This window comes from Chiloscyllium plagiosum, chromosome 4, assembly GCF_004010195.1.
Source record: "Chiloscyllium plagiosum isolate BGI_BamShark_2017 chromosome 4, ASM401019v2, whole genome shotgun sequence".
In the NCBI taxonomy this organism is placed as follows: Eukaryota; Metazoa; Chordata; class Chondrichthyes; order Orectolobiformes; family Hemiscylliidae; genus Chiloscyllium; species Chiloscyllium plagiosum.
The window spans coordinates 122109427-122127719 of NC_057713.1; the positions used below are offsets into that span (position 1 = coordinate 122109427).

The 18293-nt window shown below is 40.2% G+C and overlaps 1 protein-coding gene across 5 annotated transcripts in view; it reads left to right on the plus strand.

Moving 5' to 3' along the window:
- The window catches only part of tpd52 (tumor protein D52), a 150257-nt gene that overhangs the window by 20478 nt on the left and 111486 nt on the right, over positions 1-18293 (plus strand). For all 5 annotated transcript variants that reach the window (XR_006311512.1, XM_043689103.1, XM_043689099.1 and 2 more), the window contains exons 2-3: positions 11109-11224; positions 15610-15758. Coding sequence is in view for 4 of the 5 variants with exons in the window: in XM_043689103.1 (XP_043545038.1) it covers positions 11109-11224; positions 15610-15758 (265 nt within the window). In the remaining variant the exon portion in view is untranslated. The remainder of the gene's footprint in view (positions 1-11108; positions 11225-15609; positions 15759-18293) is intronic.

Below are 18293 nucleotides of genomic sequence, written 5' to 3' on the forward strand. Positions count from 1 at the left end.
ATAATGTCTTCTGGAAATCTAACTATGGTGCACTTGAATTTCTCTTCACACTCAAAGGACCCCAACAAACTGGTTAAACTTGATTTTGCTTTTGTACAACCAAGTTGACTTCCTGATTACCATTTTGGAAAAAAAAGTCCTGTTATGATATCTTTAATGATGTGTACATGCAGCTAGACATGAACAATATCTAGGCTGCGGCTGAGTGGTAAGTAATTTTCAAGTCGCATGTATTTATGACTGGCATTGCCAGAAACTCCAATCAGTCTAAAGTTCTTTTGTCTTGAGGGTGTCCTCTTTACCAACCCTCAGTTGGATAATGAAATCATCCATTCCTGGCAAAAGCAAGCTCAGCACACAGATGAATGGAAAGAGAGCATAGAGTTTGTCTCAAAACAAAGATCCAAGTCTTCCAGCCAGTGCGTCTTGGGTCATTTTCTTTGGCTGTAGGGCAAGAAAACCTTGTCAGCATGGCTTAGACTTGATGTGTTCCACCTTGAGTGCACAAGACCTATTTGCAATATCTTCCCCCAAAATCAATCACAGTTGATCATTTAATATCTCAAATTAACGGTATATCAGATTAGGAGAAAGTGAGGATTGCAGATGCTGGAGATCAGAACTGAAAATGTGTTGCTGGAAAAGCGCAGCAGGTCAGGCAGCATCCAAGGAGCAGGAGAATCGACGTTTCGGGCATGAGCCCTTCTTCAGGAATTTCCTGAAGAAGGGCTCATGCTCGAAATGTCGATTCTCCCGCTCCTTGGATGCTGCCTGACCTGCGCTTTTCCAACAACACATTTTCAGGTATATCGGATTACCACATTTTCCAAAATTATGCAACAATTCCCTATTATGCAAAAATCATACTTTTCTACACAGCGTAATTTGATTCTCCCTCTTCCTATTTTTCAGGCACAATGTCAGTTTCAGTTTTCTGTTCCACAAATGCATGTTCTTATCTTAATGCTGCATGCATGAGATTGTGCTGGAGGTGTTGGCTATATTGTGAAGATCTACAGATGTTTAAGATCTGCTCAAACAGAGCAGATCCCATCTGATAAATGACAGACATGAGGATTCCAACAAGACGCATTAGGTACAAAGCTGGTTTCAAACTGAGTCCTAAAATTTACTAGCTTGGGCAATAACTGGTGCAGTGAAATAATTTTGGCTTTTGTAAACAATTTGTTTGAGAATGAAAGAGGAAGGAATTTGCTCTGAAAATGTCCAAGAGTAAATGTGCTATGAAAATGAAAACCATCCACTGACCTAATATTAAGAAGCATGTATCACAGTGGATCAGAATGGTTTTGTCAGCACCAGAAATGCCATGTGTATCAATGCACCTAATAGGTCAAATTAAACTTGAGTGCAGTCAAGATCATCAAGCAACAGTTAGTTGTTTTAAAAACAAGGTTAGTGTTACAGCAGAAAATCAAGAGACACTCATACAACCAAAAGACCTCTGCACACATTACCAGTTTTCAGTAATTCATCAGACAGCCACAAAAATGTGTCAGTGAAGTGGAAAGATTCAAAACTATTTCAGTGAAAATAACAAGACTTGAGAGAACTAGACTTATGGTCCTAGCCTACATGGCTGACTGGAGAAAATTCAAGTCTTACAGTAACTTTCAAACCTGCAACTGTGCTGAACATCAGGTTTGTATCTGCGGTAATGGTTGGATGGGTGAGGGTATTGTCCTTTTGTACTTCTGATAGCCAGTTGGTGAAAGAAATCAAAACTGGTCATCATTTGAAATATCTTCAGTCTGAGTGGGTGGAAGAAAATAACATGTGTCCCCTTCATTCCACTTGTATTTTTTTTTTGTCAGTAAGGTCTTCTCGTTTTTCTAAACAATCTGTTCAGCCATGTTGTGGCACCACTCCAGCGCAAGCAGCAATTGAATCCAGACTTTCTGGCCCTGAGGTAGGAACCCTACCATTGTTCCACAATATCATCTTGAAGTATCATTTTTTTTAATAAACTTGATTGAGCCATTGTCCACTGCTGTGCATGGCCTTTTGAGTGGGGTTTTAACCCAGAGCTTCTGGCTTGGAACCAGGAGTGCTGTGTTACGAGGCATACTATGTTTTAGGAACCATGCAATCAATGTCCTCCATCTGTGTATACATAATTTTCAATTATATTAATAAACAAGGCTATATTGAGCAGTGAATACAATATACAAAATTGAAATAACTGCACTCAAATTGGTGTTTTATTTTGAAACATTTGGGCCATGCATTGCCTCTAATCCTAGCATAGGACAGAGAAGTCTCTGTTGCTTTCGGTTTTTGATTTTCGAACTGAAGTTTCAAATGTGACTTCATTCTTATCTCAACTATTATACATACTTTCTCTATTGTATGTAGCAGCTTTTTTCACTCTCTGCTCACTTTCCTGATCTTGCTCATCAAGGTACCTTCCTTTAATGAAGGTTATGGATATCTTCCTAATGGATCTTTACACCGTTTGCTCTTTGACATACTTCTGATAGCTGATTGGAGGAATGTCACCTTGCCTAGTGACTAATCCTTCTGTAGAGAATTTAATTGCAGTATTTTTTTCGCAGTTACTGCTTGTGAAATAAGTTTTCGTTGAGCTTGGCTATAAGACAGGATAGATCCCATCGTTGTATGGCATCACTATGAAATGTTGATTTGCCGTTGCATGTCTGGGAGTGTTAGCCTTGGAGTATTAAATTCACTTCATGTGAGACGTTATCATGTCCTCTTTGTCTCTTAGCTCGTTGACTTCATATTTATGATGCCAACAGATAAGAGGAAGCTGACAAAAACGTAAGTTTAAAAAAAAAAAAAAAAATTTCTCTGAAGGAGGCATCTTAAACATATTCAAAACTTAGGGGCTCAATCTTGTCTCCAAACAGTGGTTGGATTATTGTCAGATGTTAATATACCAAAATAATCCAGTAGGCACCCAAGTTACACATTTGAAGTGGGAAATGAAAGCACCTGTGATGTGTTGATAATTTAAATCTTGGTTTTATCCATTCACGAGATTTGGTTCTTGCTGGCTAGGTCAACATTTAATGTATCTCTAATTGCCTTTGAGAAGATGTTAGTGAGCTGTTGCCTTGAACCACCCGAGTCCATTCAGTGAAATAAACCCAATACTTTTTTTGGAATGGAGTTTCAGGACTTTGACTGGCAACACCGAAAAAAATATATTGCATTCCTAAGTCAGGATGGTGAGTAGCCTGGATGTTAAAACAATGAAGAATTTGTGGGCATATTATTTATAGACTAAAGATATTGCTGTGCTGTGTGGTAACAGCACAAGGTAAGGGAACAAATGTCACATTAATTTGGGCCAAGTGCAGATTTGATTTGTTCACCTTTTGAATTGTTAATTTTCTTTTTGCAGTGCCTGGCAGAATAGCACTCAAACTACTCTCTATTCTTGGTTGCTGTTGATCTCTGCACAGAAGAGGGAGGTGTACCATTATCAAATCTTTTTTTTTAAATTGCGTGGAGCAGTCTATAAATAAATTTCTTTTCCTCAGAGCTGGAGTGAAAACTGCTGTGTTGATGCTAGCCTGAACATTGAGGTGATTAAGGTGAGGTGAATATCATTAATGAGGTGCAGGAATCAGGCTGGGGCAGGAAATTCTGAAGTACTTCACCCCTTTACCCCTTACCTAACACTACGGGCAGCACGATGGCACAGTGGTTAGCACTGCTGCCTCACAGTGCCAGAGACCTGGGTTCAATTCCCGACTCAGGCGACTGTCTGTGTGGAGTTTGCACATTCTCCCCATGTCTGCGTGGGTTTCCTCTGGGTGCTCCGGTTTCCTCCCACAGTCCAAAGATGTGCAGGTCAGGTGAATTGGCCATGCTAAATTGCCCGTAGTGTTAGGTAAGGGGTAAATGTAGGGGTATGGGTGGGTTGCGCTTCGGCGGATCGGTGTGGACTTGTTGGGCCGAAGGGCCTGTTTCCATACTGTAATGTAATCTAAATAAGGGACTGGGAGCAGCAGATGTCCAGGAAAATCAGCTCCTAGAGTGTGGGACCCCAAGACATGGCAGCAGTGCCACAGAGTTTTAATGACTGGTAGTGATTAATCCCAGAGAATGCATTTTCACAAGACATTGATTTTGCCCACTACATCACAGCCTCTTCCATTGCTCTATGCATTGCACTCCTGTCACTTAGCAAGCATCCATCCTTTGCTGTTCAGGCATGTGCAAAAACCCAGATGCTTTACCTCATATTTGCATGCTTACCAATGCTGGCAACCTCTTTACAGCTCTTACGGCTTTAACATACTTGAAGCTGTTCAGCTTTGATAGGCGCGTCACTCAACCACTCTGCTTCATAACGTGAAGGTGCTGGTGTTGAACTGGGGTGGACAAAGTTCGAAGTTACACGATACCAGGTCATGATCCAAAAGGTTTATTTGAAATCTTGTAAGCTTTCAAAGCTCCCTTTGCCAGGTGCAGAGAGAGAGAGCAGTGAACACGATCCAGAGTTTATTGGCAGAAAGATCAAACGAGTGATCCTACAACTGGTGAGTGGAGTGTCAGATGTGTTTGAAGGTAACCAAGTGTATTAGACTCTGTGCAAAGTTGATAAAGGAAATGTCTCTGATGTGTTGTCATGACAATCAGACAGAGTGATAGCAACATACAAAAAGAGACATCTCTGGTCAGACACTGAATTGTCGGTGTGAGACTTTAAGAATCTGTCTTGAGTTTTAATCTGGAATCAGGTTGGTTTTATTTCAAAAGATGGAATTTATAAGATGCCACATTGACTGTGACTACAAATTGTTTTTTGAACAAAGTAGAATGCATCTACAAATGAACAAACATTTTGGATGAAATGATTCACCTTCTAGATTTATGCATATGTGTGATGGGGCGAGAGTAATTCAAAACTGTACAAATGTTGGGGTCATCAAGGTGATGGTGTCAAAATAGGAAAGTAAGGAAGATTTTACAGATACCAAAGTGTGTGGTAGGGTCACCTGTTGCATGACATGAATCCAAGATTACAGTTGAGACTGTCTTCATTGGTACAAAACTTGGCTATCAGTCTCTTCTCAGCAATTCTGCATTGTTATGAATCTGAGTACACCTTAGACGTTTACCTGAAGATTGGAGATTGAATGTCCTTGACCGCTGAAGTGTTCCCCAACTGGTGATTGTTGTGCCATGTCCATTCATCTGTTGTCGTAGTGTCTGCATGATCTTGCCAATATACCATGCCTGAGGCATCCTTGCTTGCAGTGTATGAGAGATGACATTGGCAGAGTCACACGAGTATCTGCCAAGAACATGGTGGGTGGTGTTCCATGTGTGATGGGCAGTGAGATCAAAAAATCATACAACTGGTGTGAGTGAACTGTCAGATAATACACCTCTGCAGGTGACCAATTGTGTTAGATGGTGTGTAAAGTATTTACAAAATCAATGTCCAGTACTTCCCTGGAGCAGAGAAACTGTGCCATGTTCTTTACAACCTTCAATATATCAGTGAACAGCCATGTCTTGCAGAGATTGCCATGGTAGGGTTGTGTGGGAGTGTTGATGTTGTGCTCAAGACGAGACAGTTTGGTGGGAGCCATGATCTGTTTAAGGTTTGGCAGTTGTTTGAAGGTGAGAAATGGATGATCTTGGTGAGATGCTCATCGTTATTGATGATGTAAGACGACATTTAGCGAATGCAATGTTGTCTCTTATCTCAAGAGGGTTGGAATATAAAAGCAGAGATGTACTACTAAGATTTTATAAAGTTCTGGTTAGGCACCATTTGGAGTACTGTGTCCAGTTTTGGTCCCCACACCTCAGGAAGGACATACTGGCACTGGAATGTGTCTTGCGGAGATTCACACGGATGATCCCTGGAATGACAGGTCTAACATATGAGGAACAGCTGAGGATACTGGGATTGTATTCGTTGGAGTTTAGAAGATTAAGGGGAGACTTAATAGAGACGTACAAAATAATACATGGCTTGGAAAAGGTGGATGCTAGGAAATTGTTTCAGTTAAACGAAGAGACTAGGACCCGTGGACACAGCCTTAGAATTAGACGGGGTCATTTCAGAACAGAAAAGCGGAGACATTTCTTCAGCCAGAGAGTGGTGGGCCTGGGGAATTCATTGCCACGGAGTGCAGTGAAAGCCGGGACGCTAAATGTCTTCAAGGCCGAGATTGATAGATTCTTGTTGTCTAGAGGAATTAAGGGCTACGGGGAGAACACTGGTAAGTGGAGCTGAAATGCGCATCAGCCATGATTGAATAGCGGAGTGGACTCGATGGGCCGAATGGCCTTACTCCCACTCCTGTGTCTTATGGTCTTATAGGAGGGATCTCTCATGGTGTTGGAAGAGAGTGTTACGGGGAGGGAGGGGTCTCTAATGATGATGAAGAGAGCGTTACCGGTGTGAGAGGTGTCTCTAATGGTGTTGGAAGAGATTGTTACCAGGGTAGGAGGTGTCACTGATCATGATGAAGAGAGAGTTTCTGGGTTGGGAGCCTTGTCTGATGTTAGATGAGAGTGTTTCCGGGTTAGGAGGAGACTCTGATGGTGTTGGAAGAGATTGTTACCGGGGTGTGAGGGGTCTCTGATTATGTTAGATGAGAGTGTTACCAGGGTGGGAAGGGTCTCTGATGATGTTCAATGAATGTGTTACCGGGGTAGCACATCTAGAGGAATTAAGGGCTACGGGGGGAACGCTGGTAAGTGGAGCTGAAATGCGCATCAGCCATGATTGAATGGCGGAGTGGACTCGATGGGCCGAATGGCCTTACTTCCACTCCTATGTCTTATGGTCTTATGGTCTTATGTATTGAAGGTTGTAAAGAACATGGCACAGTTTCTCTGCTCCAGGAAAGTACTGGACATTGATTTTGTAAATACTTTACACACCATCTAACACACTTGGTCACCTGCAGCGATGTATTATCTGACAGTTCACTCATACCAGTTGTATGATTTTTTTGATCTCTCTGCCTCTCAGCTCTGGGTCTGTGTGTCTTGCACTCCAAATGCTGGTGTGATTTCACATGAACCTGTTGGACTATAACCTGGTGTCGTCTGACTTTTGATTGTGCTTGATGGGCAGTAATTTTGTGCCTCCTTGAAGGGCAAGGTGGCACACAATACAAGGGAATAGATCAGAGTGGTGGAAGCAAGGATGTGCATATGAGTTCTATGGAATTGATGGCCATTTGCATCATGGAACCATTTTGTGATCTGTCTGGGAACATTGGAGTGTGTGTGCATGTTTTTGCATTCTGCCCCTACTTAATTCCTAGCACAACCTCATTCTGTTACCTGGCATGATAAAGTCATGATGGCATGATCATGGATGAGTTTTTTTAAAAAATCCTATTTCCCCCTTATGTTCTTCTCTCCACCCCTCTCCCAACTCCTGACATGCACAAAGGCAAATACCCCTTTTGAGTTCCTACTAGGTGACACCCATAAGCTGTCACTTGCCCAGCCACAGAAGCCTTAGGAGGAACTAAACAGATTGAGATATAGTCTCATCACTGATTACGCCCTCCTAAAGACGTATAGCACAGAAACAGACCCTTCTGTCCAACTCGTCCATGCCGACCAGATATCCTAAATTAATCTAATCTCGTCCCGTTTACCGGTACTTTGCCCATATCCCTCTTAAGCCCTTCCTATTCAGTTACCCATCCAGATGCCTTTTAAATGCAGTTGTACTAGCTCATTCTATACATGTACCTAACTCTGAAAGCTCATTCTATACATGTACCACCCTCTGCATGATAAAGTTGCCCATCAGGTCCCTTTTTAAATCTTTCCCCTCTCGCCCTCTGCTTATGCCCTCTAGTTATGAACTTACCCAACCCAGTGAAAAGGCTTTGTCTATTTACCCTATCCATCTCCCTCATGATTGTATAAGCCTCTAAGGTCACTCCTCAGCCTGTAACGCTCCAGGGAAAACAGCCTCCACCTGTTCAGCCTCTCCCTATAGCTCAAATCCTTCAACCCTGGCAACATCCTTGTAAATCTTTTCTGAACCCTTGCAAATTTCACAACATTTACAAGAGGAGGGAGGCCAGAATTGTTCACTACAGTTGCGACATGACCTTCCGAATTCTATACTCAATGCTCTAACCAATAAAGGAAAGCATATCAAATGCCGCCTTCGCTATCCTATCCTTCGCTATTTGGGGCGGCACGGTGGCACAGTGGTTAGCACTGCTGCCTCACAGCGCCAGAGACCCGGGTTCAATTCCCGCCTCAGGCGACTGACTGTGTTGAGTTTGCACGTTCTCCCCGTGTCTGCGTGGGTTTCCTCCGGGTGCTCCGGTTTCCTCCCACAGTCCAAAGATGTGCAGGTCAGGTGAATTGGCCATGCTAAATTACCCGTAGTGTTAGGTAAGGGGTAAATGTAGGGGTATGGGTGGGTTGCGCTTCGGCGGGGCGGTGTGGACTTGTTGGGCCGAAGGGCCTGTTTCCACACTGTAAGTAATCTAATCTAATCTATCTGAGACTCTACTTTCAAGGAAATATGAACCTGCACTCCAAGGTTTTTTGTTTAGCAAAACTCCCAAGGACCTTCCCATTCAGTGTATGAGTCCTGCCATGGTTTGCCTTGCCAAAATGCAGCACCTCTCATATATCTAAATTAAACTCAACTTGCTGCTCCTCAGCCATCTGGTCCATCTGATCAAGCTTCCGTTGTACTCTGAGGTAACCTTTTTCACTGTCCTTTACACCTCTGATTTTGGTGTCCTTTGCAAACTTAGTAACAAGACCTTCGACGTTCACATCACATAAACGGCAAACGCAGTGGACCCAGCACTGATCCTTCTGGCACACCCCTAGTCACCTGACTAGATACCTGACTGCTCTTACCTTGGAGGCTTGAGAACAGTATGTGGTGAATCATCTTGGCACCAAAGACCTGGATTTGAGCCAAAAGTAAAATGTATTCTGTGCTAGGTTTAGAGGAGGGTAAGGTCACTCATCAGTTCAGAGAAGCACATTCCTGTAAATAGTATCTACAGGAAAGAAACATTACACATTAAGCTGGTTAAAATCAGATTCAGGAAATCGACTTTAATACAGAAGGTCCAAAGTTCAAAATTGTGACTTTAATAATGAGAATAACTTCAAGTGATTAGAATATTAAAGGGTACGGAGAAAAGCACAGGAAATTGGGATTAACCAGATGATAGGTACCATAATTAATAAATGACATGGCAAGGTTAGTCACTAATGACTATTCTGTCCATAACCGCTAAATATGCAAAGTAACAAGACTTAAGTTCTGTTTGTCAGTTTGGTTTGCTTGCTGAACAGATTAAGGGGTGAATTACAATTCTTTAAAGCCTCTGGTAACGAATGCTCTTTGTACCTGAAATCTGATGTTTTGCATTAAAACATTTGAAGACTTAATTTGTGCACAGAATTGCTGAGCCCTGGAAACTAAATTAACACTCGTGATTGAACGAAGTTCATCTGACTGCTTTTTTTTTAATGAAAAGCCACTTGTATCCTGAAATGTATTTTTCTGTAATTTAAATCTGAGCACAAAAGTACTATTTGTTCATAAGCTTGGTTTGCCATTTTGAAGAAAATTTGTTATGCAGACTTGCATTAAATCTCTGCCAAACTTCACTGCTGCATATATTTGTAGTTTTAATCTCATTGTGTGATCACATCGTTTGAATTCAATCTTTTTGATGGATGAAATTGGCTTATTGCTTGTAGAGGCTTGAGTTCCATTTAGTTGATATGTAGTTGAATAACTTGAAACATGAGCTAGACATATATTTAAAACAAACCCAAAGTACCCTACAAATATAGTTCTGATACTTGTATTTACTTTAGCAGTCTACTTTTAAAACTAGCTTATGAAATTAAGTTCTAGTTTTTTTAATTGTGATTCCGTATTATAATAGTTTCATTTGATTTTGCCCATCTTAATTTTAAATCAAGTTTAACATGCTTAGAGATGACTCTTGCAGTGATCTATTTTAGTTTCATGTACATATATATTTTTCGCACTTATGGTTTGAAATGTTTTGTCACTTCAAAATCTGCCTTGTCAGTTTTCATTGTAGAGGGAGTACAATGAACAGGGTTATCATTGTTAAAAAAAATCAACATGAAATTATATTCGAGTTAAGATTTGTTCAAATTTGGAATTTATTTCCTTTTCTGTTCTTTGGGCAGCTTTCGCTTTATATCAAAGGACAAAACTGTTATGAACAAATTCAAGTTATGTTGCATGTTCTTATTGAGAATTTAGCTTGGAATTGAGTGAAGAGTTGATTGGAAAGTTTCACGGCTAATGTAATTTTGTATTCTCTCAACTCAATGTCCCTTTTGACTGAATCACAAAGGACCAAAACACAGACCTTCACGTGAAGGCAGAGTGGAGGTACCGAATGTAATCTTTGGGTACTTCCTCTTCAATAGATATTTGTGCAAAGTCAGTGAAGGAAAAGGTTCTAGAGAAATTGGGTAGGGTAAAATGGGGATAATGGTAAAAGTTTACATTTCCCTGAATAGCATCATTCTGGGTGCAATGCATTTTAAGTTTCCTGAGGCAATTGAGTGTTAAAATATTGAGGAATTAATATTGCTACTGAATTAATATTAACTTTTGGTCTGGGTCTAACTGCACAAAGTTTAAAAATTGTGCGTAGACTGGGTTTTTCAGTACATGACTGCATATAGTGATTGGAGTTAATGAGTTTAAATGAGTTTTACAGGAATGCTTCTAAGGCTGCATGTTTTGGGTTAATATTTGTGGTAATATTAAGCAGAACATGTGTGTTTTATAGTTTTGTAGTTCTTTAAAAAGAACTCTTGAACAAATAGTTGAACGTTTTCCATTTCTCTTCTGTAGGTTTGATGTAGTATGGACAACTGCAATGTATTAATTGTTTCAATTGTGGTTGTCCTAGATGTGAAGCTTTGATTTGAGTGGTTATTTGAGCACAGAGGTCCTTATTGACGTGGGAGATTGAAGTTGGGAGTTATACTTGTCATCTTTCAAGTTACATACATCTATTCCAAATAAAGGTTGGCTCTATTTTCATCCTTTGTCAATTATCAAAATATAACAATATTTATTTTGCTTGTTACAGGCCTGCTGCAAGGTGACCCAGCACCTGAAGTAGGAGAAGATGCAGTTGCAACTTCTGACCTTGGAGGTGGAATGACAGATGATGAACGAGAAGAACTGACAAATGAACTTGCTAAAGTAAGGAATGACAAGTTTTGGAGCTGACAGTCTCTTCTGGAAGTTTATTTCCCCTCCCCACCCCCAAATTGCAGTTGTTTAATTTCATCATTTAGATTTGTCAAATGATCATATTCCAAGTTCTGAAAAAATGTTAAGTGCATTCTCATTTGATTTTAGATCTTTCAATGTATAATCTATATTGTAAATCCAAATTGTATGGTGCCCTCTTCCTTAAAGTAGGATCGATGCGTGGGTGTTCACGTGCTGTATTACAACAGTAGTGAAATGCAGAGGTTTCCCCTCTTGCCAAGAAAGTGCTAAGTGGCGAAGTTGTCACTGTCAAACAGCAGCTAAGAAACTAGAGAGATTAATCATCTGCCTAAGGTACCTTTAGACTCCGATGGCTGACAAAATATAAGGTAATATTGTTTCTGGAGTGTTTTGTTATGTCTGTGTTTGTTAAAACGAGATCAGTGTGGAGTATTTTTTTCCAGTTGTTTTTAAAAGCTGAAGTTTTGAACAATAAATTTAGAGGATATAAGAAGTGAAGGAGCCAGAAATGGAGTGAAAGAGCTCAAGTGGTTGGAGCCTGAGCTCGGGCGAAAGATAACCCATTAGCTGGTGGACGAAAAGCAAGACAATTTGTTTTGCAATTCACAGTAGATTTTGGTTTTATTTTGAAAAAGAGCATTCATACAATCATCATGGTAGCAGTAATATCTGGAGAAAAAGGGTCAACAGCAAAGGCTCAAAATATAGAATGCATTTCTCTCAAATTCTTAATATAAAATCCTTGTGCAGTTAACTGTATACTTGAGCAGCCATTTATCAAAGCACAAAAGATGACTCTTGGTTGTAGAATTGTTAAGCACTGAATCCTCATGAGCAATGACTGATCCTAGCATTTGATATAATGTTTAAAAAAAAATTCTGCGTTGTTTCCTGCACAATTGTGAATTTGGTAAAATAATTAAAATAGAACTGCTTTCTTCTTTCGTAAAATATTCATAAGGATATCAGTTTTGGGATCCATATTTAGCCGGTCTGAAAATTCATTTCAGAGCTAGTGATTTTGCAGTAGGCTATTAAATTATTCCTTGCAAGAATGTTTCATTTCTCAGAGGGTGTGTCAACACTTCCTTGTCAACGTGAGTTGGTGTAGAGTAGTGCTAGGCAGGCAGGTCTTTCCATTGAGGTATGATTGCATTAAGAATCAGCTTGCTTTTAAATGGCATCTTTCTTTTTATCAATGTCTGACAGTGCTCAAAACTTAGTAATTACACTTAAAAAGTGAACTATTGTGCATTGACAAAGCAGCTGCCAGTGTGCATACAGCAACGTTGTCGAAGTGGAAATAAGTTAGGTCAACTTGCTTTTGAATTTTGCAATTGGCTGAAAAGCTTGAACTTCAGGCTGAATAGGGGAATTGACCTGATTGGATCTCTTGTAACTGGATAAATTTTTCATTCTTGTTATAAGATGACATGATGCTGCAGAAAAGTCTTCTGAGTGAAAGAAAGTGAGCGAAATTGGCCTATTTTAAGAATGTTTCAATACTTTCAGCTGATGACGTAAATGTTATTTTTAACCCAGCCCCATAGTATTGGACTCTGTCTAGAAATTGCCACTGTCCAGGAATTTTTAAATGAGCAAATACTGAGATTTGTGGTCTACCAGGTGAGTTTGAAGCAGAACTGATCAACATGCTTGGCCCTCATTACATAATAGCTCACTAATAAATATCTGAATTTCTGGTCACTACCTGCCAGCAGTGTCCTTCTGGTGATTTGGGAGAGAGTTGAGCTGAACATTGGTCTTTAGCTCCATATTCAACCTTTTTATAAAGACAAATTTGAAACACTTTTCTAATCCTGCTGGTTAGGCTGGATGTACAGCACCAGCAGTCTTCAGGGCAAGTAAATTTCAGGAAGAACATAGTTAGTTTTGAAGCAGCCTAGCAGAATATCGCTATGGGACGCATCTGTAAGAGAAATCAGATTGTGTATCCATGAATGACTGAAATTTACAGAACCAGATTCTGACAGTACCTAACATGAGAAGTCCTAATTAAAAATGGATTTGCTGTGATCCCACAAGTCCAGCAAAGTCCAAAAGGTTTTGTTTTGGTCCTATCCACTATCAGCCTTGTACAACTTCCATAACTATTCCTTGGTATGCACTGCTCTACCTCAGGAGCCAGAGTGGGATTGGCACTTTGCAGGAGCCAAAATTTTGTGTTCATGGGCTCCTCTTGAATTTTTCTTGAGAGTTCTGAGTTCTGTGGCTGCATTCTGGATTTTGGGTGCTACTATTTACATTTTTTTTTTATTCTCTCTAGCTCACTTATCAGGTGACTCTGTCACATAGTAACAGTACCATCTGTTTGTATTGACCCATGGGATGTTTGGACATAGAGCAGAATTGGAATAATTTGACAGTATCTGCATTAAACTTAAAGCCACAACCCCACACAAGAATACTATTAATTTCCTAGTTATTATCATATTTGTGTTTGGCCAAGATGCTCATGAGCCAATGACCCACTTCTGCACATGAAAAGCCAAGACCCTAAATACACCTTCCAAGGTTACATTGAGTTTTTGTTTCTCACAGAATGGAAAGAGACCCTTCAGTCCAACTCGTCCATGCCAACCAGATATCTTGAATTAATCTAGTCCCATTTGCCAGCATTTGGCCCATATCCTTCTAAACCCATTCTGATGCCTTTTACATGTTGTAATTATACCAGCCTCCTCCACTTCGTCTGGCAGCGCATTCCATACATGCGCTACTCGCTGCATGAACAAGTTGCCCCTTAAGTCCCTTTTTAAATCTATCCCCATTTGCAAGGGAGGGTGTCAAGGCAGGAGAACAGGTGATGGTAGAGGACTTGCTGTGAAAGTATTGATCCTTTAGAAAATATAGAAAAATCTTGATTTTTCTGATGGCAGGTGGAGATAGAGAAATAAAATCAGGTGTGTTTGTTGTGTTATCAGCCTCACACCAGCTCTCAGCAAGTTCATGCTTGCAATACATTTGAACTCCTTGACGTAAAACCTTTAAGTCAAATCCTACTTCTAAAATACGGGTGCAATCTTATTTACTATATCTCTGATCTTTAGATGGAATAATGAGGGGGGATCATCATTCTCGTGGGATCGAACACAGCCATTTCTGACCTATTGCCTCTGAACTGACTGCACAGTGCTGTCAGATCCAACCCTGATTTTGTAATCAAACCTGCCATTAAGTGTGCTGCAGTCATTATCTGGCACACTGACCTCTACAGAGGCTGAATGCCAGCTCTCTGATATATCTTCATGTTTGCTCCTCGATAATGACCCCATTTTTGAAGTCAGGCTATTGCCTATGGCTGTCACTAACCTCATCTCATCTGGGGACTCTATCTCATCCTGCCCCACAGAACTTTTCTCCATCCTGACTTTATTTTTATTTTTCTCCATGATCCAGTCTCTTTCCACTTACTTCTACCATTCTGCTGATGCTTTCGTGTATTTCAAAATTTCCATGGATGCACAATCCCTCTGTGTCAATTTCCATCAGGGCGGTCTCACCAACTGAGAGTACAGCTAGACGTATGGCTTGAAGTATTGCTTCTGAAGATTTGACTTGTTCAGTAGATAGCACAATTCTGCATCCTTTTGGAGGAAGACCCAAGGTAGAAATATTGGATGGACAACTGACTAGGGCAGTCGTGATGACTGTACCAAGGGATTTTTATATCCGGCAATTCTCAAGGATGACAGCTGACATCTATAGGATCTCTCTTCTGTTACAGGGAGAGTTCCAGAATTTTGAACCACTAATATTGAAGGAATAGTATCATTTCAAGTCAGGATGGTGAGTGGCTTGGAGGTGAACTTGCAGATGGTGTTTCAATGTATCTGTTGCTCTTGCAAATTCTAACATAGATGTCAAGTTTGCAAAGGGCTGTCTTGGTGGGATACTGCAGGGCATCTTTTTGGTGCAGAAAGTGAATCTTGAAGATGGGAGATCAGGTGCCAGTCAAACTGCTGCTTTGTCATGGATGTGCCAAGCTTTCTAAATATCAGAGCTGAATTCATCCAGTTTGCAGAGAGTATTCCAACAGACGATTGACTTGTGCTTTATAGCAATGTGATAATGACTAGAAAGTTTGTGCGCCCCCACCACCACCAATCCAGTATTGAAATATCATCTGGGTCTAAATTGTATTTTTTTTCACAGATCAAATAACAATCTGTAGTCAACAGGATCAATGAGTTCCAATTTTGATTGAAATTTTGATGATTAGAATTTTTTTTGCTATCTTTCAGGGGACCTCAGGGGAAGTCGCATATTATTAAAAGTTTTTTAATGAATTTACTCTGCAGTGTTGAACTTTCATCTGTTTTATATCTTAGGTGGAGGAGGAAATCCAAACACTTTCTCAAGTGCTTGCAGCTAAAGAAAGACATGTTGCTGAATTAAAGAAGAAGCTAGGATTGACTCCACTACATGAACTTAAACAGAATTTGTCAAAAAGCTGGTTAGATGTACAATCCTCCACAGCGTAAGTGCATAGTATAGCAATGGCCAATAGAATTGTGAATTGAATAAATTTATAAAGATTTGTCTGTCTTTTGGTTTATAAAAGGGACTGGTAGACAGTTTGTTCTTTTTTTTTGTTCAAACTTCTGAAAATTAATATCATTAGCAACTAGGAGAAAATAATGGGAGATAAACATTCGGGTTTAAATTCATACTGGCCCAAATTTTGAATTTTGCTTGAGATTTCTCCCGTGTCTTTTCTTGCAATTTGTTATGCCATCATAGTGTTGAAATTGCTCCATAGAAATTTTGCTATTACATTTGCAGTTAGTTATCACTGCTTTTATGTAAAAGCTTGAGATCAAGCCCATTTTGTGAACTTAAACAGTATGTTTAAAGTTTATCACAGCACTATCGATCTTGGGTTAAATTAGATGCTTATAAAGAATGGGTGCCTCTACATCTGAATAGAATAGGGAAAAAGAATCTGCACCCAAAGGGTTTTGCAAGCTTCTGTTTTGTTGCGTTTTTCCCCTTCTGCTCAAGTAATGAAGAACCAGATTACTAAGAATCAAGCTCTGTTCTATTCTGTGCAGTGGCAACCTAATTTTTAAAAAAACTGTGGTCACAGTAAATGGGGTTTAGTGCCACGCATGACATTCCACAGTTTCCTGGTAGCTGACCAGCTCACTTTCTTCCTTTTGAGACCTATCAAACCTAGCATTGTGTTGAGGACTTTGGCCATCTGTCCTGATATCCTTTAGGTCTGGTGCTTAAGACCGATGGTGGGGAAAATGGTAAATTGAGAAACTCTATGAAAGCTGGCATACTAGTTATGGCACTGGACTAGTCACTAGTTGTGATTTCAGATCTAAACATTCATTCTCTCAAATTGCTCTGTAATAAATATGACTGTTGTGGTTCTGTTCGCCGAGCTGGGAATTTCTGGTGCAGACGTTTCATCCCCTGTCTAGGTGATATCCTCAGCGCTTGGGAGCCTCCTGTGAAGCGCTTCTGTGATCTTTCCTCCGGCATTTGTAGTGGTTTGAATCTGCCGCTTCCAGTTATCAGTTCCAGCTGTCCGCTGCAGTGGTCGGTATATAGGGTCCAGGTCAATGTGCTTATTGATTGAATAAGCACCTAGACAGGGGACGAAACATCTGCACCAGAAATTCCTAGCTCGGCGAACAGAACCACAACAACAAGCACCCGAGCTACAAATCTTCAGACAAACTTTGAATAAATATGACTGCAAGGCTTGTCCAGCATAAAAGACCAAAATGATTCATGCTTGCCCCTATGGGAAGTAATTTAGCAAGCAATTCCATTCCATAAATGATTATTTTTTGTTTTCATAAAAGATCCAACTGCCACCTTCTGAGGGCAGCTACAGATGAGCAAATCTTGAGCTAATTGAAAGAAAACCCAGAATAATTTGGATAAATCCAAACCAGTAAGCAGAGTTGAGCTGTGGGAGCAAGGAAGCGCTATTCTCTACCTCCTCAGTTTCAGACTATTCAATGCAATTGAAGACATGATGAATCAGTTTCATTCACATTATGAAAGTGGTGACATTTGTGTAAGCTTATTTTGAGTTCACTGACCTGCTTTCGTTTTTCAATTTGTGTCCCGAGAGACATTTGAATAGTGTTTTTAAATGTGATAACGCATCCCAGATACTCAAGTGTTGAATAGTAAAATTAGACTTTGAACCCTCTAAAGTGATGACCAAAAATTTGGTCAAAAAGATAGTTTTGTTTAAGATGTTCCTTAAAACCTATGGGGTCTCCAGTTTTAGCAAGGGATTTAAATGAACAGGATCTAGTGCAAGGAAGATCTTGGGCAGTGGTGTAGTAACATAAACAGCAGTTAAGTAACCTCAAGTTTATAAAGGTTAGAACCCAGGAAGACATCTGGGAGCACATTAGAGCAGGCAAGCCAAGAGTTAACAAAGGGGCTTTTAAGAGTTTGAGCAGTGGATGAGCTTAAATGGGAAACGTGAAGTGCTTCTGGACCTGCAGCTGAGTGGTCATGAACATGAGTTAACCATGATGTAATTGTCAATAATCTGGCTTCATTGTTAATATGGCACAAAACAAGCCATTTGACCCAAATAATTCATGACTGCATTTGGGCTCCACTTTGCTGCTCCCATCTATGCTCATTTGTATTTGCCATCGTAAGTTGCTTTCCTCCTTTATCCTCTCCTATTTGTCTAGCTTCCATATAAATGCATTTGTTACTTGCATCAATCGCTCCCAGCCTGTCATTCCATATATACTTTTAAGATATGATTTGATAAGTGTAGTATAATGTCCTTACTTTTCAATTCTATCTCTGGAAATAGAGGGCTTGTTTTGTCCTTCCTGCATTAATTTGCTCAGCTGTGGCATAATACTTAGTGGTTAGTTAAAAATCACAACACCAGGTTAGAGTCCAACAGGTTTAATTGGAAGCGACGCTCCTTCATCAGGTGGTAGAGGAGGGCTCAATCCTCCACTACCACCTGATGAAAGAGCGTTGCTCCGAAAGCTAGTGTGCTTCCAATTAAACCTGT